The sequence below is a fragment of the Malus sylvestris genome, chromosome 2 (assembly GCF_916048215.2).
Source record: "Malus sylvestris chromosome 2, drMalSylv7.2, whole genome shotgun sequence".
NCBI classification, from domain to species: domain Eukaryota; kingdom Viridiplantae; phylum Streptophyta; class Magnoliopsida; order Rosales; family Rosaceae; genus Malus; species Malus sylvestris.
Window position 1 is genome coordinate 27,763,102 of NC_062261.1, and position 24,594 is coordinate 27,787,695.

The 24,594-nt window shown below is 34.7% G+C and overlaps 1 protein-coding gene and 1 long non-coding RNA gene across 3 annotated transcripts; one reads left to right on the plus strand and one right to left on the minus strand.

Moving 5' to 3' along the window:
• Positions 1-5,891: 5,891 nt before the first annotated feature.
• On the minus strand, positions 5,892-12,415 carry LOC126611082 (3-hydroxyisobutyryl-CoA hydrolase 1-like). Of its 2 annotated transcripts, none has more exons than XM_050279271.1 (14): positions 12,258-12,415; positions 11,873-11,953; positions 11,294-11,362; positions 10,561-10,624; positions 10,251-10,330; positions 10,028-10,111; positions 8,945-9,029; positions 8,686-8,771; positions 8,399-8,520; positions 7,829-7,889; positions 7,553-7,651; positions 6,906-7,007; positions 6,791-6,832; positions 5,892-6,278 (listed from the first exon to the last, which is right to left on the minus strand). In XM_050279271.1, exons 1-14 carry the CDS (start codon positions 12,294-12,296, stop codon positions 6,141-6,143), a joined length of 1,152 nt encoding a protein of 383 aa, XP_050135228.1. In that variant the 5' UTR covers positions 12,297-12,415; the 3' UTR covers positions 5,892-6,140. The 2 variants fall into 2 exon arrangements, with proteins under 2 accessions (XP_050135228.1, XP_050135221.1); XM_050279264.1 differs by having other exon boundaries at positions 7,553-7,654.
• Positions 12,416-21,745: 9,330 nt separating this feature from the next.
• On the plus strand, positions 21,746-24,068 carry LOC126584224 (uncharacterized). The gene is made up of 3 exons (XR_007610018.1): positions 21,746-21,856; positions 23,554-23,784; positions 23,901-24,068. It is a non-coding gene; the product is annotated as an uncharacterized LOC126584224 (long non-coding RNA).
• The last annotated feature ends 526 nt before the right edge of the window (positions 24,069-24,594 follow it).

Here is a 24,594-nt window from a genome sequence, read left to right on the forward strand (position 1 = left end):
ACAAGATGATTCAATAGGAAAGACAAAATGAACTTTTTTCTTTTTGGAATGAAATTTTTATGGAAGCCACATGAATAGAATCAAATCTTATTTCATTATATTTACATGATATTCCTTTTTCTTGTTATTAAACAAGTCCCCCACATGACTTACTTTATCCAAATTTATGTTTCGTCTTATGTTTTTTTTTTTTTTTTTGAAGTATAAGTACTCTTCAATGATCGATAGCGTACAACGTGACTGAAAGGTTAAAACAACCTTATTTAGGGAGTGTGATAGAATTTTTACCACCTACCAAAGTAGGGATAAAAACACTTATAAATATTTGCAAGAGTACAAGATTATCATAGTATAGTAGCTCAAGCAAGGGGGCGCAACTAAGGGTTTAGCAAGATCACTCGCTTCGGATGTGCAGGGACAGTTCCTACTTTGAGCTAGCACTTGAGCTTGATGGTGAGAAGTGAGGTCATAAGAAGCAAGCGATGAGCCTTGAGAAAGAGTGCTCCGCCGCACGCTACAGGGGAAGGAAGCGAATGAATAATTTATGTTAAAACCAAATCTTAATTAATTATTTGAAAACAAAGTTTGGAAAAGGGTGATTTTATGACCTAAAATATTAAAAACGAATTTAAATTAGACAATAAAATAAATTGAGAAAGTAAACAAAACAAAAGAAAATAGTTTTGAAAATAAATTTGAGCATTAGGGTTTGCCGTCATCTTAACAATCCTATGTAGTTTTTCCAATTACTTATGAATTACACATGCATATTTGAAGGTTAGGTTTTCCTAATATATAACCTACTTGAAACCTCCAACATATAACGTATATCTAATATGCAACCCGTCTGTGGCGTCCAAATCGAATGTGAATATGCAAGACTCATTAAGTTTTGTAAAAACCCTTCAAAAAAGCATACAACCCTTAAGACGTGTCGTCCATCCTAAGAAGTTACACATATTAACTACAATAAGCCAGCGCCAATTTCAAGGATAACCCTCCTTCAAAATCGCATCAAATTACTTCTCTAAATATCATAATGGTGGCCAATCGTAAAGACAATTAGATAGTTAATACCGGTGATTAATAATTCAAAACCTGCATGCATAATATCACAAGTAAATTGAAAAGAAACTACATATTCTTGCTAAGGCTCGTGGCCTCGCCCTAGCAAACGAAATTAGTTACGAACAATCATAAAATAAAATCTTATTAAAAACATGGATAGAAAACAACTTGAAAATAAACTTGAATCCTCAAAAGCTCCAAAGTAGTGCATGTTCTCCTCCCAAAGTAATACGCTCCTCTGTCTCTCTAATGGCTAAATAGCCTTATTTCTAATACTAGAAAATAAAACTCAACCTAGAAAAGGTCTTCTAAAAACTAGGAAACATAATAGAATAAGATAACTAGGAAATACATTCCTATTCTCACTTTGGGAAATCTGCTCAGCCACAAATCAGCCATGTTTTTAGATCTTCAGGGCTATAAAATAGGCCCAAAATGGCTAGAATTAAAGCTTGAGATGTCCCAAACATAATTGTAGAACATCTCGAAACCAAAAGACATCATCTTGGATGCCAAAAAGCCCATATAAACCAAAAACGTCTTTTTGACAGCACTACGTTCTGCTCCTTTATTTCATTGCAAAAAATAAACTGCTTGGTAGAAAAATCTGAAACTTTGATACAAACAAGTTGAAAGACACACGAACATCCTCCAATTGGAATCACTCCAAAATTCATCAATTTGTCACTTTTTGCTTAAGAGAAACTCGAATGTTCTACATTGAAAATACATAACAAAATATAAAAGTTCTACCAAAATAACTAATAAATTATAACTAAAATTAAGATAAAATATAGTATAATATCGACTGTGCAATAGTCAATTTGAGATTCAATGCAAACAGTCATTCGAAGGAACAGAGCATAGACCCTTTACTTTATCTATTATATATAAAGAGAATAGAAAAGGAGTATAGTGATTTGGTGTCACCATGCTTCAACAAAAATATTTGGACAAAAATACCCCCAAAACAAAAAACTTCAAAGGCATTCCAAAATAATACATCAAATAAGGTAGGGGCATTTTCGTCATTTTAACAGTATTTATTTAATAATTTACTTTTTGGTTTCTTTTTTTTTTTTAAATTAGTACCTCACAATAAGCTAGCAATAATGTGATTCAATTTCTTTATTTTTAAACACGTTCAAAACATCTTAAGAGGCGTGTAATGCCGGTTATAAAAAATGTTTTTCGCACGCGGATAATAATGTGATTAAATAAGTTATCAAATGATTATTTTTTTAAACAAACGATATTATCTACACTACGGGAGAGGGGGTGGGCTTAGCCTCACAATAAGTTAGCAATAATGTGATTCAATTAGTTATTTATTAAATATTATTTTCTCTATTTTTAAACACGTTTAAAACACATTAAGAGGCGTCTAATGCCGGTTATAAAAAAAAAGGTCTTTTGAACACGGATAATAATGTGATTAAATTAATTGTCAAATAATTTTTTTTTTAAATAAACTATATTGTCTATACTAAGGGGGAGGGAGTGAGCTTAGCCTCACAATAGGCTAACAATAGTATGATTCAATCAATTGTTTATTAAATATTATTTTATCTATTCTTAATGTAAATTCTATAGAGATCGATTTTATTATTATGACAGATTTCTTTCTAGCATGATATAAAATTATTCATTTACTTCAAATATTTGACTTTCCTTCTGTCAATTTACACATATAAATACATTTAAAACATATAAATCTCGACTAGCACGTCGTGATTCATAAAATGTCTTCTGCACATGCGTGAGCGCATACATGAAGGTTAGTATTAGTAAAGCACCTGCTCCTAATGGCTTAAGCCGATATTCCCATTTTCTCGTCGACCCATGATGCAAAAGGTAGGCTGTTAGAGTGAACGCTGAATTTCAAAGGATTCCTTGTATGCATTTAGTTATTTCAAATTCGTTTCAAAATATAGTCTTTTATATATTGCATGTCGTCCGTTTAAATTATTACACTAGTGTTTCTAGATTGTTCAGAAACATTCAATAAGAACTTTTCTAGCAGTTTTTACAACAAATTAATTTCCATCATGTGGAGCCTGTGGTGTTCACTAATAACAGTAATTTTTTCAAAAATAAAATAATTTTTAAACAACCCTCTCATTTGACATGTATGGTCGTGGCATTTACCTGTGGACGAAAATTGTGTGTACAACTGTAACATTTTGTTGAATTTTTGCATGGTTTCCCCACACTTCTACACCCCCTCCCTTCAATGTAATTGGTCAACTGACTTTGACTATAACTTACCTTCCTATTTATGTCTTTTCCCTTACACTATGTTTGAAATCTTGGATGAAAAAAATAAACTGGGAATTTTGACCAAAATCAGAATTTATAAATTTACATGCACCAATTCCATTATTTAGATTCATAAACATAGAAATTTAGAATTTCCGCATGAAAAAAAAACTTGGAATTTGGGACCTCCAATTCCCAAGTTTAAATTCCAAATAAATAGATGTCATTTCTAAACTTCTACGATTGAGAGTTTAAAAATAACAAATTCCATATTGAATTTTTATTGTTCTTTTAAGTTAGCCAAACAAAAAAATTCACAAATTCTAGAAATAAAATTCCGTTATTTTAAAAGTCCTTAGTAATTTTAAATTTCCCCATTCTAACAAAGTGTAAAATATTAACAAAGGTAAATAAAAAAAAAGGGGTTTTTGAACTTTAATCCTTCAAGAAGATTAAAATTTTAAAAAAACCTGGTGTTAGATTAAATATTGATTTTAGTTCCTAATGTGTCCTTAATTCAAAATAATTAATGTGCATTTTATTTAATGTCTCCCATTAAATATTTAAATTTATTAATACACAAATTTTAATTTATTTTCTGACCAAAAAAGAGTTTTTTAATTTATTAATTTTATTTAACATTCTTCAAATTTGAAAGACTCAATTAATGTACTTAAATGTTAGTATCGAAATGTATGTACCTAAATATATGCACCGAAATGTTTTAATATTAAATTAATGTACCTAAATGTGTGTACCGAAATGTATGCACCGAAATGTTAGTACCGAAAATGTATTATATTGAATTAATGTACCTAAATGTTTGTATCAAAATGTATGTACCGAAATGTGTGTACCTAAATGTATGCACCGAAATGTATTATAATGAATTTAATATACCTAAATGAAGAAGATAAAGTACATCGAAATATATTGTATAACAAAAATTAGTTTATCTAAATGTTCACAACAAAATATATTACGATGAATGAAATGAAAATAAAAATTATAATGAAATAAAATTAATACATTAAAAATTAGAAAGAAAAAGATAAATAATTAAAAATCAAAATATAATTAATAAATGAGGTTATTAATGTATCAATGGACTAAAATTAGATTTTGATCTTACTCATGGTTTTAATCAAAAAGTCATCTTTGCCAAGGATTAAAATGAAGTTTTCTAAAAAAAAAAAAATATATATATATATAGACACAAACTAGTCATATATGCTAGAAGTTTTCATTTGAACGGGCTATCGAAGTGAAGCAGCTCCTGCTCCAAATTAAATTAATTTGAATAACCACGACTCAAGAGGTTGTGTGCAGAAGTTATCCATTGAAATGAAGGAAAGATTTTTGTTCTTTATCTTTTGATTATTTGGAAGGCTAAACCCCAAGTTCTAAAAGTGAAGGTATTGAAATTGCATAAAGTACAGACGTGAGCGAGATGTGATTGACACTTTCAAACAATCTTGCGGCGTTCGCTTTCAGGGATGTAATGGAATATTTGACCAAAGTGATACCATTTTGGATTCAGCTACATGCTCTTTGGGATTTTCGATGAAGAATGTGAGTGCTCTTATGAATCCAAAAATCATACCAATAAAAATAACAGTATACAAAGATCATGTAGCTGAGTTTATAGGAGTATTTACCTTTGTATTTGATGTCCAAATTTCTTCACCTGGAATAAAACAATATATTAATTGTTAGTTTGAATCATGTGAATGATAGGTTCGATATCAATTAATTTCTCCATCCTAGAGTAAATATATTGGAGAAAATTATAGCAATGGTCATTTAACTTTAACCAAATTGAAGCAATGATCCCCTAACTAAAAATCTATGACTATTGGTCCCTTAACTTGTCAAAACGTGCAGCTATGGTCCTTTTCGTTAACTTCGTCAGAATCCCGTCAAAATAACTCATGTTAAAAGGATCATTGCTACAATTGAATTAAAGTTAAGAGACAATTGCTCTAATTGAGTTAAAGTTGAAGTACCATTTCTTTAATTAGGTTAAAGTTGAGGGATCGTTGGTATAATTTTTTTTCTTTTGGTTTTCCATATTTATCTCTTGATTCAGCCTCAAGTGTATGGTATGTGACTCATTTTAACGGAAGTTCTAACGAAGTTGACGAAAAAGACCATAGTCGCACATTTTTTATGAGTTAAGGGACCAGTGATCATAGATTTTTAGTCAAATGACCATTGCTCCAATCATATTAAAGTTGAAAGACTATTGCTATAATTTTCTTTATATATCAAGTATTATAAAAATAATAAAAATAAATAAATAAATAAATAAGAGAGTAGGCAACAAGCGGGGTTTTGGAAAGGCCAAAGTCAAAATCAATGCATGTGACTCAACATTTATGAAGTTCCTCCGAAATAAAGTGTTGTGTGCATTTTGTCTTTTTGTCTAGTTGAATGGTGAAAGAAGACTGATACCAACCGCTAAAGGGCATTGGAACAATATGCATATCAGTGGTTACCGGTTGAAAAGCTTCTCAGCAAGTCCAATCTCTGTCGACCGAATCCGAACGTGCGGAAAGACAATATAAGAACAACATTAATATCGACAAATCAACGCTTCGCTTGATACATTGTGCAAATTTATGTCTATAGGCCTTAACCATGCGTATACAGATTTATTTTATTTGGCAGACACAAGATATGCCTAGTACCGAGCCATTCGGTTTTATTACCAAGAACTTGAGCAGTGATAACATATGTACCGGCTGAAGTAAGAACTTCAACCAAATGGCCTTGACAAGTTACAAGTTTGAGCAGGTAGAAATGCGTAGTACTTAAAGCTTGGCAATGGCAGTTACAGGCAAGTTTGATCTTGCAGGGAGCTTTAAATCTTCCCATCCTTCATCGTCCAACTTAGAGAAGTACCGCTCGACCATATGGTCAGTGACGAGCTCCAATTTAGAAGGCTCCCACTGCATGAAGAACCAAGAGAAGAATCCAATGAAAATTAAAGCCTAAGTTGTAGAAATTGAGACATATTTGTATAATAAAAACACGTACACAGCCAGATATATGTGTGTGCGCGCTCGTGTGAGTAAGTACATAAAAGGGATTCTACACCCAAAATTATTTGTCCTGTTGGCATTAGAGCAAAATTTATAAGGCGTTTCAATGACTACACGTCCGAACTTGAAAAAGTCTGGATGAGCAGCTGAGATAATTTCTTTACACACATAAGTTATGTTGTCAAAAGCAAGCCCTCATTATAAGACAAGGGTCACTTTGTGGCAGCACAACCATCAATGTGGTACACGATTTAAACGTTCCATGTTTTAGGTTTCGAATAAAGGATAACAGCAAACAAGTTAATTTAAAATGTTTAAATATATTTGTTGATTATAATTAGATGATGATCCACTTTCACTATTTGTTGATTATTTGCACGGATGATATTTCAAGAGAAAAGTAATAAAATGTCATTTACCTTTGGGTTCTTGTCCTTGTCCAACAATAAAGCTCTGCAACCCTGCAATTAGAAGCAAAGCTAAAGTCACCCGAAAAAACAAAAAAACGTGGATAAACTATGTTGACAAGCTAACCTCTCTGAAGTCCTTGCTGACTTCTCCTTTCACCACATGCGAAACCATTCTATATTCACGAACAAGGCACTGACCAACTCCCTGAAGCCTTCCTTCTCTAATCTAAAATTGAAGGGAACACATTAATACCAAGCCCAAAAATTTTGCAATTCAATCTCATACAGCGCAATGTGTCTCAATGTTTGTCCTGAGCGTATTATAGAACTTCAATTCCAAGCTTTAGCCTTAGGTGATATTTGTGCGGAATACAAATACCTCATTTTCTGCCGAGAGAAAATGAAAAGAAATACCTAACTTGCAAGTACATATTTTTTTGCCCTTCATAACCGTGAGATTACATGTTCATGTGAGCCATAACTTTATATTTTACCTTACTATATTGAATTTCACCTTACTCCCTTCAAAGCATAACTTTATATTTCACCTTACTATATACAATTTACGACAAAGCATGAACTCATATTCTTAGAATATCGTTATGGAACCCTATCCCATCTGTCCTGTGCATAACAAGCAATATTTTTCTTGCCTGATATATGGAGAAAAAAACAATCTAATATCATACCAGATTCATACACAAACTTGATATATAATTTTGATATGCTAGAATTAACTAACTGCAACTTTAAGGCCTGCAGTAGACATACTGATCTCAAAGAAATCTTCAGACTCATTGGTGATGCCTTCGTTAGCGCTTGAACTGTTGAAGTTAACCAATCATCTGCCCTGTTGTTAGCCTCCTCATCCTCCTTCAATAGCAAATCATAGGTATGGTTAAGTAAATATACATGTTTAGTCTACGAGTATAACACTAAACAAAAACTATTTAAGTACCGAGCCAAAGGAGTATTAAACTTTCCAAAGATGCGAAACAGAGAACATCAAACCAGGCCTTCCAATATTTTAAATTCAAATCAACTTACAAGTGCAGATATAATTTCTTCTACAGTTCTTCTAGAAAAGCATTTGTCTATAACGTCCATCCTGTATTCAAAACAGCTCAAACATTACAAATAAATACTCCCAGCTTTTCATTTTTGATAATATATAACTGGTTCAACAACTGATGGGTCTAGTTGAACTAATAGACATCAATTTCTGGACTATGCAATGGATTTGTTAAATTTGACAAATGCAGAAAGATGTAGTGTAGCAACTTAAACATTTAATTGTTTGATGTGCTTCAACCATTAAAACAACGAATATTGTGGTGAACTGAGTAATGTAGTTGGTGTCCTAGGTTTTATAGAGTTCACGCTTCCACTATGAGGATCCATATTGTTATAAAATCTTGTGTGTTCCACTGGATATTCCATTGGAAGTAAAATAAGACCACACAGAACAGTGAATAAATTTAAGGGAAAGTTCAAAGCAACTGGTGCATGAGAACTTCAGTCCATTAAAAGAAAAGAAAAAAATCACAAAAAAAAAAAAAAAAAAAAAAAAAAATCCTAGAAGAAATAGTTAAAGAAAAAAGGAAAAGAAATACTAACCGGAAATAAGCACTTTTCTTTTTCAGAGCTGGACTCTGCGAGTATTTATCTATAATTGCTTGAATATTGGCAAAATCACTTGAATCAACTTTGTTTAAAGCTTCTTCTAACAAAGACAATCTCTGTCAATAAAGCAAAACACAGAATAAGCACTCAAGTTTAACATGCTGCTACTTGTTATGATTCTAACCAGCATAACTCCTTAACCAACCAGGTCATCTTCCTGTTAATTTTCAATTAGGCCCATTAGAATAGATAAATTATGACGATAATAAGAGGTGGCATACTATTGATGGAACAAAATGTGTGGCAAGACCACAAGCAAGCATTTCAGCACCATCCAATCTGGTACCTGTAAGACCAACATATTCTCCTGCAGTGCACATATTGGAGAAGGGACAATCAAAAATTGAGTACAAAAGATAGTAAAGAAGAGGAGTGCATGTCATAGTTGCCACTACTTCATACAAAAGCCAGTACAGGAAAAAAATAAATTATTTACTGAAGTCAAACAAATATGCAAACCAGAGACATAACAGATATTACCAAAGAATCCAGGAAGTCTGGACAAGTAATAAGAGGCACCTACATCCGGAAAAAGTCCCAAAGCAGTTTCGGGCATTGCAAAAACCTGCAAAAGATTAATCAGAAATACAAGGAATTAAGTTGTTACTACAAAGACAGATATCTTTGCAATTGGTCTCCCCAAACACAGTTAAAAATCTCGACCATTCGTTGGATACCAACAGCGATGCAATTATGCACAAATAACACACTAAGCAGATTCCTTGCTTTTCCATATATAAAACAACAGATCCCTCTTCTTTCCCAATAGAACGGTCAAACCATAGTCTAATATCATATACAAAACTTGGGATTTCATGCATCCCTTGGCCTGGTATAAAAATGGGAACTTATGTACCTTCCTTGCGTGCTTGTTCTTTAAAAGTCCCCCATTTAGCTCACAGCATCTTAGCTCTCCATAAATATAAAGAAATGCTACATTTTAATCTCTGGTAAGTGCAATATATGCCATAAATATTTTTCAACACAATCTCAGCATTCGCCTTATAGGCTTATATTATTCTCAAAGCCCGTGGACTTTGGCCATGACGCAGAATGTGTTTTTATACATTTTCTAGGGTAATAGAAAGGCTATGTTTTCATTCCTTGATCAGGTTAACTCAAACTTACATATTTTCAATGTACTCACAGAAACCTTGGGGTCCATAACTCCATATACAACAACAACCATACAACAACAACCAAGCCCTATCCCACTCGGGTCCATATAAAGCAACAAAATTATTACTGATGTACAATGAAAAGTAATGAGATTATTTTCAAGATATTGAAGTGACAAAATAACTATTATCTCACAACGGACAATTAACTGCAATACTTACAGATACAGCATTGAAATTTTGGATATAGGACACTCAGAATTATCATGGGTAATTCAGTCATATTCTACTGTGAATAATATAAGCAGAAATTAACTTCCCATAGTTCAAAACAAAGAGGGAAAATAGAGAAAACAGGAAAATATGCAATTCATAAATAGTTCAAATCAAAAGGATGCACCCCAAATTACTCCCAACTTAAGAGCTGAGATAAAGTGAGACATACCGAATTCTCAGTTGCAACACGAAATCTTCCATGTATTGAAGCACCAGCCCCACCTCCCATAACAATTCCGTCCAGAATTGAAACCTTTAGTGATGTCATGATAATAGTAAGTAAAATATATTTTTTCCAAATAAAGCTATATTGACCTAGAACGAAAACCTCTGAAACCAAAACTCAATAAGTTTTAATATGAAAACAGAAATTAACAAATGAACTGGGTCACCTGGGGTTTACTGTACGTTGCCAGCAAATAATTCAAGGTAAACTCCTTCTGAAAAAAATGAGCAGCTAATCTCCAATTTCCTAAGTTATACAACAGGGTGATCTCAGGTTGAAAGTAATTTATTGCAGACTATAAATAGATACACAGCATAGCAGAAAAGGGGAATGGACACTAGTTGAAAATTTAATAACAGTTAAATGAAACTTGAACCTAAATTGATGATATAGCTCAGTACTTGATGTTAATGATCAGTGTATGCGCTCAATAAAAATAGAAAAAGAAAAGACAGATGACAAAAAAGCAGTTATGCCTTCATTAATCTGACGAACCACAGCCGCTACATCTCCACCAGCACAAAAAGCTCTTCCTTTCCCCTACAAAAATACAAACAAGTTGCACCTCACAATGTTTTACTTTCACTGTCTAGCTGAAAACAGGAGTATGAACGTTCAAGAATTATTTCAATCAAAGTTTTAGTCGATAAAAGCCCAGCCTCTATCCCAGATGATCCATTATACACCATAATAAACTGTAATCAAATCATCAACCTTTTAGATTGCCATTAAGCAAGCCAATTGAAACAGCGGAAAATGAAAGAGAATACCAAGCTGGCTTTGGTTTAAATTTAATGCAAGAGACTGTGAAACTTATTTTGCTCCCAACCATTTTTAAGGAAAATGGTCAAGATGAATTAGGGGAAACAAGTGGTATGAAACATGTGCTCCCAATAAACTTAAAATTCCTTTTTCTTGGAGAAGACACAACAGAATCGAAAGATGGCTTTACATCTTAACAGGATTATAGGTTCGCAACATCAAGCCAAAGACTTTGATGCTAATATTTATGAACAAAACTCAAAAGCAAATGTAAGCACCATAGCTTTGTCAAAAAGAGAGATAAATTAAATGGTTAGAAACTTACAAACATCCAACTGCATATGCATAGTAACTTCATGCTAATACAGCATTACTGGACTTCTTTCTCGTTCCTCATTGATGAAGTTTAAATACAATACATAAAACTAGAGCATGGAAGAAGCGTACCTTGACAATTAGCAACTTGACATTAGCATCATCATCATAGGCAAGGAAAAGTTCCAACAGACGAGAAATCTACCCAAAAAAGGAACAAGAAATGAGAAACATTATAATCTTGTTTCACCAAAACCCATATTAATCATAGTTAAGTAGATAATATCGCTACATGAAAAAGTTATAGACACGGCATAGTATGAAGCAGCTTAATTTAATCATCTAACAGTCATTTAAAAGATGATGCAGGCAACAAAAGACTGAGGATAAACAATGTTTGAGATTCTGTTTATTTTCTACATGATACCTCTATGGGATCTTCAAGGCTGATATGATTCTTAGAAAAGCATATACCTTCTTAAAAAAAAAATTAAGAAAAAAAATGAGAGGGTATACCTTCTGCTAAAATCTTATCCTTGAAAATGTACAATCTAATTCCAAATTTAAATTCGAGAAAGTTGAGTTATGAATCAAAAATAACACAGAACACAAAACATCAATCATAAAATATAGACACAAGAAAAAAACCGGAAAAAAGAGTAAGGTTTCAAAATTTCAACTCAAGCAGTAAAATTCATGATAGGGAAATACCATATCAAAGTTAAGGGCATTCAGTTGCCGAGGCCGGTTCAATGTCAATGTCCTCACAAACAAATTCTTCTGTACCAAAACCTATCAGACAACTATTAGGCAACAATTGAAATAAAAGCACTAAATAATCACATAATCCGCATTTCTACAATAACAATTTCCGACCCAATTCAGGAAAGCAACTAAAAATTGGAATTCAAGCATTAGGAACACAAATTTCAAGATGCTCCATGTTCCACTCCTAATTTGCACAGAAGCCAAACACACAATAATATGGATTGAATTAAAACAGAAGAAACACACACACAGATATATATATATATATGTATATATATATGTATGTATGTATTGTAAAGGGTATGAATAGAATAAAAAATTGGTTTACCGAATCTTCTTCGCGCGGAGTAGAGGTGGAAGAAGCCATGGTTGTACTGGAAATGCACTGAAACGACAGCTACAGACGCGCACGCCTGAAGCTTTTGTATAGTGGTTTCAGGCTTTCAGCTGAATACAGCGGGACAGATTTGTAATTTCCATGACCCAAAACTTTGGTGGTGTTTTGATCGGTCAGAAAAAAATGGTTGGGCCCAGTAATTAGAGTCTTGACGCAAGCCATTAGGACTACCAGCCTCGGACTCCGGTCCACTTGATTAGAAACCATGTTGTGTGTTCGACTTACATAGTAGAAATATCTTATAATATAAAGAAAACTAATGAAAATGGTTTGAAAATTTTGAGTTTTAACGATAAGGACAAAATAAAGGGTAAAGTGAATAGTACCAAGATTGACTTTTTAGTGTAAAAATATGATTTTTCGTTAAAGTGAACAATATTAAGAGTTTTTCGTCAAAGTTCCCTATAATATAAGACAAGATTGGAAGAGACTCATTTTGGTGTCTAGGATTGTGTGAGTATTTTAAATGTTATCATCTCATTTCAAACTCCAACAATTCAAAACTTAACCACTAGAGTTGATTTTAAATATTATTGATTAAATAGAATGAAGAGGAGAGTTTTGTTTTTTAAACAAATGATTTTGTATACACTAAAAGAGTGAGGAAGTGGGCTAAGTCTCACAATAGCTAGCAATAATGTGGTTCAAGTTCGCCTTTGGCAAAAGTCGAACCTAAGACCTCTCACTTACAAGTGAAGAAGAATACTATTAGACTGTAATATTAAGTGACAGAATGAAGAGGAAAGTTGATTATGTTAGCCTGAGTCAACTTTTTTATTTATTATAATCAACTTTCTTATTTATTGTAGTCAACTTTCGTATTTATTATAGATTTATAATTGATAGGAATTCCACGTACATTGAATAAGAACTTTATGTACCTAGACATCCTTGTATTTTTGTGTGTGTCTATATATATGTTGTAGATCTATTTGATTGAACGATCTAGAGTTTAGAGATGAGAGGGCCGGCAATATTGAGGAAGAAAAGAGAGTGATTTAATTGTGAAATGTGTTTGATTCACTCCATTTTGCCTTTGTTTATAGCAGTAGTATAGGTAAAAACCTTTCCCTTTGGGATTACAACATTTAATAGGTAATCTACTCCTAATAGGAATATAAGATACATTTTCATATCTACTAGGATTTACACAATCACATTCCTATTCTAAATATGACTGCAACACTCTCCCTTAACTGTGTAAATACTCAACAAATCATCACATTAGATCTTCAGCAGATAAAGTAGAATAGTTGATGAAGTCATCGACACAACGGGTGATCATGAGTCTCAAATTTAAGTGAAGTATGCATTTATAGTAAAACTCACAAAACCTCATTATGGTAAAAACCTAGGCATGGGAAAACTCATAGACTAAGGAGAAAAGTGAGAAGCATGCATAATGTATTTAAACAAACGTCAAACAAGACGAAAGTAGTGAATTCAACGGAGTATGATCATCCCAGGATGGGTGCCTCATTAAAACCTCGTTAGGTAGCAAAAACCCAGTGGGAAAAATGCTCCTAATCGTAGGAAAAAGAGTACATTAATATCATGTGAGTGTGCTTCTAGATACTCCCCTTGAGTTAGACATAACTATTAAATAAGAAAACTATAAGCGATTCAACTCAGATAATTTACGCATACCGATTCCTTGGACGAACTTCTGAAATGTAGACTTAGGCAATGACTTGGTGAAAAGATCAGCCAGGTTGTCTTGGGAACAGATTTGCTTGTCTTCAATGTTCTGATGTTGTTGTTGCTGCTCGTGTATTAAAAGAACTTAAGCGTTATGTGCTTGGTGTTGTCTCCCTTGATGTATCCCTTCTTTAACTGCTCGATACATGCCGCATTGTCTTCAAAGATCGCCGTAGGAAGGTCAACGACTGATATAAGACCACTAGTGCTTCAAATATGTCCCATAACTTCTCTTAACTAGAAGCATTCACGTGATGCTTTATGCAAGGCAAAAATCTCAGCATGGTTCGACGAAGTCGCAACTAGTGTTTGCTTGGTAGACTTCCAAGATATAGCGGTGCCTCCAACTGTAAAGACATAACTCGTTTAAGAACGTGCCCTATGTGGTTCAGACAGATATCCAACATCTGCGTAACCAACAAGGCGAAAATCAATCCAATGACCATAGGGGGCGGCAACACTCGAAGATTCGTGGGTATAGAACAAGTCTAAATCCGTAGTACCCTTGAGGTAACGGAAAATGCCTTTAACACCATTCTAATGCCTGCGTATGGGCGCATTGCTGTATCTTGCCAAAAGATTCACAGCGAAAGAGATGTCAGGTCTAGTGCATTGAGCTAAGTACAATAAAGCACTAATTGCACTTAGGTAAGGAACTTCGGGTTCCAAAATCTCTTCCTCATCCTTCTTTGGACGGAAGGGATCTCGTTTAGCATCTGGAGTCCGAACGACTATGGGTGTACTCGAAGGCTTCGCTTTATCTTCATTAAAACGACGCAACACCTTTTGGGTGTAGTTCGATTGATGTACTAGGATTCCATCCGAACAATGCTCGATCTCTAGGCAGAGACAGTATCGAGTTTTCCCAAGATCCTTCATCTCAAATTCCGATTTCAAGTGTGTAGCAAATTCCTCAAGTTTTGCGGGAGTCTCAATGAGATTCATGTCATCGACATAAACTGCAACGATTGCAAATTTGGAATGTGACTTCTTTATGAACACGCATGGGCATAATTCGTTGTTCACATAACCCTAACTTGTTAAATATTCACTCAAACGGTTAGACCACATCCGCCCAGATTGTTTCAATCCATAGAGTGACCTTCTCAACCTAATTGAGAGAGTGTTTCGTGGTCTAAAACTATTTGAACCAGTCAATAGAAGTCATTCTTGAACTTTCATGTAAATTTCCGTATCTAGATCTCCATATAGATACGCGGTTACCATGTCTATAAGCTGCATATTCAGTTTTTCGGAAACTACCAAACTAATTAGGTAACAGAACGTTATAACGTCCATTACGGGGGAATACGTCTCTTCGTAATCAATCCTAAGGCGCTGAGAAAAGCCTTGCGTTACGAGGCATGCTTTGTATCGCACTATTTCATTCTTCTCATTACGCTTCCTCACGAAAACCCACTTATAGCCAACAAGCTTCACGCGTGGTGGTGTAAAAACGATAGGTCTAAACACCTTACGTTTCGCAAGCGAATCAAGTTTGACCTAGATTGCTTGTTTCCAGTTTAACCAATCGGTTATACATCGGCATTTATCAACGGAACGTGGTTCATTGTCATCGCTAAGCATGATGTCAGTAGCTACTGAGTACGCGAATGTATCATTGACGATTATCTCATTCTTATTCCGAACCTCATCCAATATTGCGTAATAGACCGAAATCTCACGATTCTTGCAAGGCCAACATGTTTCGTCTGAAGCATCACCGTAGTCTAGAATAACCTCATGCATTGGAATGGATGAGTGAGTAATGGTCAGATTCAAACTAGGGTCACTAGTTGGTGCCGATTTCCTCTTCCAGGGTTATGAATCCTTTAAATCGGGTCTGCCACACTTCAGGGTCGAAGCAGATAATTAGCTAGACGCCAATGTACCTTGCCGCATGAAGAGTGCCGCCTCCTCACCTTCGGGGATGGTTTAGCCTTTCCAGGCGGGTATATGTGATCTTGTCACATTTGCTAGATCATTAAAAGCATCCGGCATGCTTTGAACAATCCTCTGAAGATCTATAATTCGCCATACCTCATTTTCAAACTAGGTAGTGCGAAGATCTAAATGAGACATAGTGGGAGCATACCACGATAATTCGCGGCGTTCTACGGGAACGTTAACATGCTTATCTCCCTCTAACGATGGAAAAACTGTCTTATCAAAGTGACAATCCGCAAAACGTGCAGTAAAAAGATCTTATGTCAAGGGTTCTAAGTAGCAAACAATTGATGGTGAATCATAACCGACATAGATTCCCATTTTTCTCTGAGAACCCATTTTGGTATATAGTGGCGGCGCTATTGGCATATAAATGGTGCACATGAACACTCGTAAATGCAAGACGTCAGGCTCGTATCCAGTGGCCAACTGTAACGGTGAATGTATTTGAGTAGCAGTGGGTCTCAGGTGGACCAACAGAGCTGCGTGCAATATTGCATAGCCCTAGATAGATACCGGCAGTTTGGTTCTCATAACCAAAGTTCGAGTTATTAATTGAATGCGCTTTATGAAAGCTTCTGTTAGACCATTTTTGGTATGAACATGGGGTACAGGATGTTCCACATCAATCTCTACTGACATGCAATAATCATCAAAAGTTTGTGATATAAACTCTCTAGCATTAACCAGTCGAATCAACTTAATCAAATAATCAAGGTGGTGAGCCCTTAACATAATGATTTGAGCTAGAAGTTTAGCAAATGCAGTGTTACGTGTGGACAACAAGCAAACATGTGACCATCTTGTCGATGCATCAACTAACACCATAAAGTATCTAAATGGTCCACATATTGGTTGGATAGGTCCACAAATGTCCCCTTGAATCCTCTGAAGAAACTTAGAGGGGTCATGAATAATCTTTGTATATGAGGGTTAAGTATTCAACTTCCTTAAAGAACACGCTTTGCATGGCAAGAGTCCAACATAGGGATGTAACTTATGCCCGTGTGAATATTTAATGATACAACGCATCATGTCACGTTCAGGATCTCCCAAATGGTCATGCCAAAGCAACAAAGTGTCCTTGAACTCAGGCATAGGGTTGGCCACACTGTTGGCTTCTATGTCGCAAATGGTTATGATGTACAACCCATTCGGCAGACATTCTAACTTCTCGTGAATACGTTTCTGGCCATATTTGTATAAAGTGATACAAAGAAATTCAGAACCATTATCTTTAGTGGTTTCAATATGATATTGATTATCTTGAATATCTCTAAAACTTAGCAATGTTCTTTCGGAACGAGGACAATAGAGTGCCTCCTTAATGGCCAAGATTGTACCATTAGACAACATGATACGTGTCTTTCCGTATTCGTCAATCAGGTTGGATGAGCCTAAGAGTTGTTAAATGAGCTTTCTTGGGTATTAAGTTAGTAAAATAGTGTCGTTCACGCAAGATGGTGTGTGTGGTTGCACTATCTGCCAGACAACTAAGTTCACCATTAGACATACCTAGAAATAAATTGATTGAGTTGGTCACATGCATAAATATAAGTCCATTCATTCAATTAAGCAATTCGAAAAAATAATATCCATTCAAATAACAATCCATAATTCAAAACAAACCAAAACCAAACAAATTATTCAAAATACTTAGAAAAATTGTTCAAAATTAAACCATAAACCTAGAAAAATAAGGGGGTAAGGGTGGCCATTCCTAGTGGGTTCAGCCACTAGGAGTAAACACCCTAAAAACATGTCTAATTTATTCATCCATAGGCGTTAATGCCTCCTGAAAATCTGATATCTTTATTGATGTAGTTGTATCTTCCAGATGGTCTACATATGCAAAGTTAAACTCACGACAGGAATGATACTTGGTAATAGCCTCAGGGGAAGCTTGGCATACGCGTGACCAATGATCCATTGATCCACAGTGATAACACATGTCTAGTTCAGCAAAAGCAGGTTGAACAGGAGCTTTGCCCTTATTCGTGAAGTTTAGGGCCTTAAAGGCAAGTGGTGGATGCTGCTGGGTCACATTTCATCCCTTAGGTGAGGCACTTTGTTGACCTTGGGCCCGTGTTTGGGCTTGCTGCCCATTGCCACGGCCATGATGATTCTTTCATCGTTTCTGGCTGTAGAATAGGTCACATGCACTTTAGGCGCGGCATTCGAACCAGTGGGTCAAGCTTGATGATTCTTCATCAAAAGCAAGTTCTGCTTTTTAGTGAGAAGTAAAATAGAGATCAAATTCGAAAACTTGGTGAATTTATGTGCCCTATATTGTTGCTGCAGGATAATATTGGTGGCGTGAAAGGTGGAATAGGTATTCTCTAGGAAATCTGATTCAGTTAGTTCCACTTTGCAGAATTTCAACAATGAACAGATTCTACAAATTTCAGTGTTATATTCATTCACGGACTTAAAGTCATAGAAGCGAAGATGTTGCCAGTCGTGTCTTGCTTCAGGCAAGTATATGTCTTTCTGGTGGTTAAAATGGTCGCCAGAGCAAGCTAGAAGGTGCGTGGGTCCTCCTCGGCGAGATACTTAGCCTGCAGTGTATCATGGATGTGTCTTCGAATGAAGATCATTGCAGTAGCCTTCTGAGCTTCGTCAACAGGTTTGTCGGCAATAGGTGCCTCGATGGTGGCTCTAATGACCTTTGCAGTTAGATGGAGTTTTACGTCTTGAACTCCCTTTATATAGTTTCTTCCAGAGACTTTTAGAGCGGAGAAATCAAGCTTGTTCAAGTTTGACATGTCCCTAAAACAGAGGAAAAAACGTGAGTAGTCATATGGTAAGTCATAGACATATATCATAGAACATACAGGTTCTATAGACATGTATTGGTCTAATTTATGCATAAAAACTATAGGTTTCATGTGGTATATTTTGAATGAAAACTTCAGGTTTCAAAGACACTAAATTTGAAACTACAAGTTCAATTTAGTTTTATGAACAATTAGTTCACAATGAGAGGTTCCTGCAAGAAACACAGAATGCATTATACTATTTTGAATATATTGGATTTGAGGTTCTTCGGGAACTCAAGTGTGAGAGCTTCGTTACTACGAAAGTATGTGACGGTACGAAGTATAAAAATAAATTATTGAATTATTAATGTCCAAAAGTGATAATCAGGTTAATAATTTTGGATTCATTATCTGATTAATAGACTGTAGGTCACTTTTAATTAATTCAATAAATTGGGTCATACGAGGTCGATTGTAGAAGCTAAATAATATTAAAATAATATTATCAGGTCGGGTTGGCTGCTAAAATCAGCCCATGGGGTGGTTATAAGCCACAAATCCAGGGTGTAAGCCCAAAAAGCTTATGGGAATGGGAGAGAAACCCCAGCCGAAGCAGGGTTTCATGTATGGGCCAAAGGGGGCATGGGCAGGTCTAGTACAAGATGGCATGTGGGTTTTGCATGGGAAGGCTAAGCCCAGCCGTATCAGCTGGTTGCAGGTGATGCAGGCTGAGACATAAGGCCTAGTAGCTAGAAAAAGGTTGCAGCGTGTGGGTTAGGGAAGGAAACCTAGCCAACTGGGCTGGTTGCGTGCCTGCAGGCCATGGTGCAAGCAGACAAAGGGTTGTAGGCCCATCAATTTGACCCCAGGCTAAGGCCTGGTTTCAATGTGCACAATGATGGTGCGGTGGTATGCCGCACCATGTCTAAGTCCTATTTTTTTTCAAAAAATAAAATAAAATAATCCCCAAGGGTTTAGGAAAACCCTAAATATGCTTCTAATTTATTTTATATAGTTTGACTCACAAATTCCACATAACAATTTAATTGTGCGATGCATGAAACAAATATATATATTGACAAATATATAAACATATACAATATATATATATATATATATATATATATATATATATATATATCGAAAGGAAAATATAAAACATAGAGGGGTTCATGCATCATAGGGAATGTTTTCATGCTTCGTGGACGTTTCAAATATCTTCCTTTATTTTAAGCGTACCTGATTAGCAGAAAATGAATAAGCCTTTGAATTTGGTGGATAAAAGCCTCCTCCTACGATGCATCAGTTCTTCAGCTTCTGACAAGAGCGTGTTGATAACGTGTTGTAGGCCTATTTGATTGAACGATCTAGGGTTTAGAGAGAGATAGAGGGGCCGGCAATATTGAGGGAGAAGAGAGAGTGATTTAATTGTGAGGTGTGTTTGATTCACCCCATTGTGCCTTTATTTATAGTAGTAGGATAGGTAAAAACCTTTCCCTTTAGGATTCTAACATTTAATAAGTAATCTACTCCTAATAGGAATATAAGATACATTCCCATATCTACTAGGATTTATACAATCACATTCCTATTCTAAAAAAATGGTTGGGCCCAGTAATTAGAGTCTTGACACAAGCCATTAGGCCTACTAGCCTCAGACTCCGGTCCACTTGATTAGAAACCGTGTCTCGTGTTCGACTTACATAGTAGAAATGGCTCATAATATAAGGAAAACTAATGAAAATGGTTTTAAAACTTTGAGTTTTAATGATAAAGACAAAATAAAGGGTAAAGTGAATAGTACCAAGATTGACTTTTTAGTGTAAAAATATGATTTTTCGTTAAAGTGAACAATACCAAGAGTTTTTTGTTAAAGTTCCCTATAATATAAGGCAAGGATTGGAAGAGACTCATTTTGTTGTCTAGGATTGTGTGAGTATTTTAAATGTCATCATCTCATTTCAAACTCCAACAATTCAAAACTTAACCATTGGAGTTGATTTTAATTATTATTGATTAAATAGAATGAAGAGGAGAGTTTTGTTTTTTAAACAAATGATTTTGTCTACACTAAAAGGGTGAGGGAATGTGCCAAGCCTCACAATGGCTAGCAAGATTGTGGTTCAAGTTCGCATTTGACAAGAGTTGAATCTAAGACCTCTCACTTACAAGTGAAGAGGAAACCACTGGACTGTAATATTAAGTGACAGAATGAAGAGGAGAGTTGATTATGTTAGCATGAGTCAACTTTTTTATTTATTATAATCAACTTTCTTATTTATTGTAGTCAACTTTCCTATTTATTATAGATCTGTAATTGATAGGAATTCCATATACATTGAATAAGAACTTTATGTATCTAGACATCCTTGTATTTTTGTGTGTGTGTCTGTATATATATATATAACCCTAAACACTTTTATCTTGGTATCAAAACAAGTTTTGGCATGTCTCTTCCCAAACCCTAGTTTGTTAGTCTTAAAACACGAGATTTACCAAAAATCCAAAAATCCTAATCTTTTTTATTCGTGCAATTACAAGTAGCAACTAGAACAGTTTGGGTCTTTTATGACTTGACAAGTACGGTGTGCAGTACTGGTATGCCTTAAATAATATCATTCACGACATTCATAAAGTTCATGTCGTAATACTTGTGCATAATCTCTCATTCACGGCAGTAATTTTGTGCAAGTTGTTAAACACAAATATTTACGACTTAAGCGTTGTGTGTCGTATGTGACAATTTATATGACACACTTTCCTTCTTTTTTAAGGCTTCACGTTATGTCGTAATGTGAATTTTTCATATATTTGTGTCCCTACTTTTTATGACATGAATGTCACGTCGTAAATAATGACTCTAACTTTGGAAAATTAATATTTTATAAACAAGCCAAAGTTTTCTAGTCAATCAATAGACATTTTGGTGCCGAAAAGTTCCCGCCGAAATTTTCCCACACTTTTTTATTTTTTTTATTAGACCAATCTGTGTGTTTTGGGGTGCCCAGTACCATTACACTTGTTTCAGTTTCCCAATGTTCAAAATGGAGCTTTTTGGCTTGATTCTATTTTCTTTCTCCAGAGTCCCCAGCTTTTACAACTCGTCAAGCTCCCCGGCCAGCCATGGTGATTTCCTCATCCAACACATCTCTCTTTTCTCACTTGTTTATTCATTTTACAAAATGCAATTTCAATATTTTTTTGAAACTTAATTATTTTTTTACCATTTGGTTTTACCCTTTTCAATGATACAAATGTTGAGTTTGTAATTATGAAAATGGATGTAGATTTCAATCTTTTGTCTGGTGCTATGTATGCATTTATGAGTATTTGAAGGAAGGTGGCGTGAATGAATATTGGACCATGCTTTATTCTATTCGGCATGGAGATGTGTCTTGGTTGTATGATTCTTGAAGCCTTTGGCGCTTTCAAAGAATGGTGAAGTGATTTTTTATTTTTTATTTTTTATGATAGACATGGGTAGGCTTTGTTGAGTTGATTTAGCGAACAAAAAAGTGTCAAGGAAATTGAAATTGGTGCCCTTCATTGTTGCTCTGAAGCAACCATTTGCATGGGGACCCTTTGCCTTCTTGATGGAGACCCTTTAATTTTTTTAGAGGCTGAAGATATCCCCCTCTACTTTTTGAGAATAGGAAATTTTCTAGCAGTGATGTCCTCCTCTACTTTCTAAGCAACCTCTGTGATGTCCTCTAAATGTATGTGGGAGTGTGTGTCCGTGTATCTGCCTGCAGGCATGTGTTGGGCAGGGGGTAAGGTTACTCGATCATTATAAATTTGGGATCATTATAAAGTAATTTTGTTAGTTTCTAGACTTGTTTTCAACTTGGGATCATTATAAAGTATTTAATTGCTGTTGAGTTGTTCATTTACAAGTGTGTCTATTTCCGAAAAAGTATAAAATGATGAATAACGTATATGATTGATGATTTCTTTATGTAATCCATTTGAATGTTGATATTGTGATATGTGATAACCAAGGAAAACTAAAGAAGAAGAATTTGCACCAATTTCAAATTATCTTTGGAGGAAAAAGATACTATAATTCAATAGAGTAGAAGTTGTATTTTCCTTTGGTTCGGAGTTAGGACTTAGGTCTAAAACGTGTAGATTTTAGATGCATTTGTTGATGTGACAAAGTTATGCGTCTTTCATGTTTTCACTCCTTAATACTTGACAGTTGGATGATACAAGTTGGATATTGGATGACAAGTTAGGGAATATTTGATATGTTTTACAAATAGTTGTGGTTTATTCTGAGAGTATATAATCTCCTAAAACACTGCTTATTTGGCTATTCCAGGTTTGATAATATGCCTGCATCGTTGCTTATTTGGCTTATCAAGGTTTCATCACTGTCAATGCATGCCTAGAAATTCAGGTATAACAAATTATGTAAATGAGTAGTCATTTATTTTCATTATTGTAATTGATGACTTATTTTGTGTCTTGCCTTTGAATATGCTAAGTTTTTGTATTACAGTGCTTTTAAACTTGGTTTTGTTTTCTATATATGTTTTAGATATATGTTTTAGTAGCTACTATGTTGACTGCTAAAATTAGAGAACTCGACAATGTAGAATGTAGAGTTTAATTGGTCTACAATGGATAAAGAAAGAGCATACTTTCCAAGGTTATATTCTGAACTCTGTATGTAAATGTTAAGGTTTCTTATTTATATTCCACACACATTGAATCTTCCAAGCCTCAACCTAAATCTTCCAACCTTGATGACTCTTCTGGTAATCTAAATCATAATTCTCCCAAACCTCAAAGGACTAAGTGCATATTACTAAATTGGACAGGGACTAGAGAACTTGTTGAACTTGCTGAAGTTGCACCACAAATCCTCAAGATTTGGTGCATTTTGTGCCACTTGGACCAAATCATTGGAAAGTTTGGGTCCTTGAGATACTTGTATCAAGGATAAACTTACCTCGACCAATACGTGAGTTTTTTCTTCTCGATTATGCACTTCTTAGTACAATCGCTTGGCCAATCTAATGTATCTCCTTTGACTAGCTCTTGACTAAAAGGTACTAATTTTGGTCGTGATGCTTCACTAAATTTATATCAATTTCTACTTTACTTATTTCTTGTTTTTTCTATCACTTACTAGTTATATATATAATTTTTTTTTTTTATCCTACAGATTTGAGAATTAGCTCAACACTTCCTTCTTGGTATGGTGCTCTTTTGTGATCAAATTGGCTGTTGCATGAACACGGAGGGTGTTCTTGGGAGATTGCTTTTTGGTATGATGTTGCCTTGTAGTCATCATTAGTTTCCTCTGTTAGCTTTATGATGTGCATAAATTGTAAGAGGAACAAAACAACTCAGGTTTTTTTGTAAACTTCCAATTGTACTGTAATTGACAATTTTTACTAATTAATCTAAGTATTTAGAGCATAATGTGTCTACGATGATTATTGTTAGCTTTCTATTGTACTCCTTGCAATATTAATTTAGATTTTATGAAGTCCATCTAAAATGAATTGTCAAAAATAAAAATAAATGTAAACTACGACATGCAAAATCAGCCGTAATTGATGGTAGTCTTCTTTTACGATGTACGTTGTATGCCGTAATTGCCTTCACAATATTACGACACTCAACAAACGCGGTATCAAATATAAATTATGACACACAAGTATACCGTAATTATTTTTGCAGTATTACGACACTTAATTAACGCCGTATTTAATATCAATTAAGGCGCGCAAGGAACGCCTTAAAGAGCATTTACGACGTGTTTTGCTCAAATTATTCACAGCTACTAGAGAACGTCGTATTTGACAAAACATCTTTTACTACATAGGCTTTTACTGTTTGGGGGCTCATGTCAT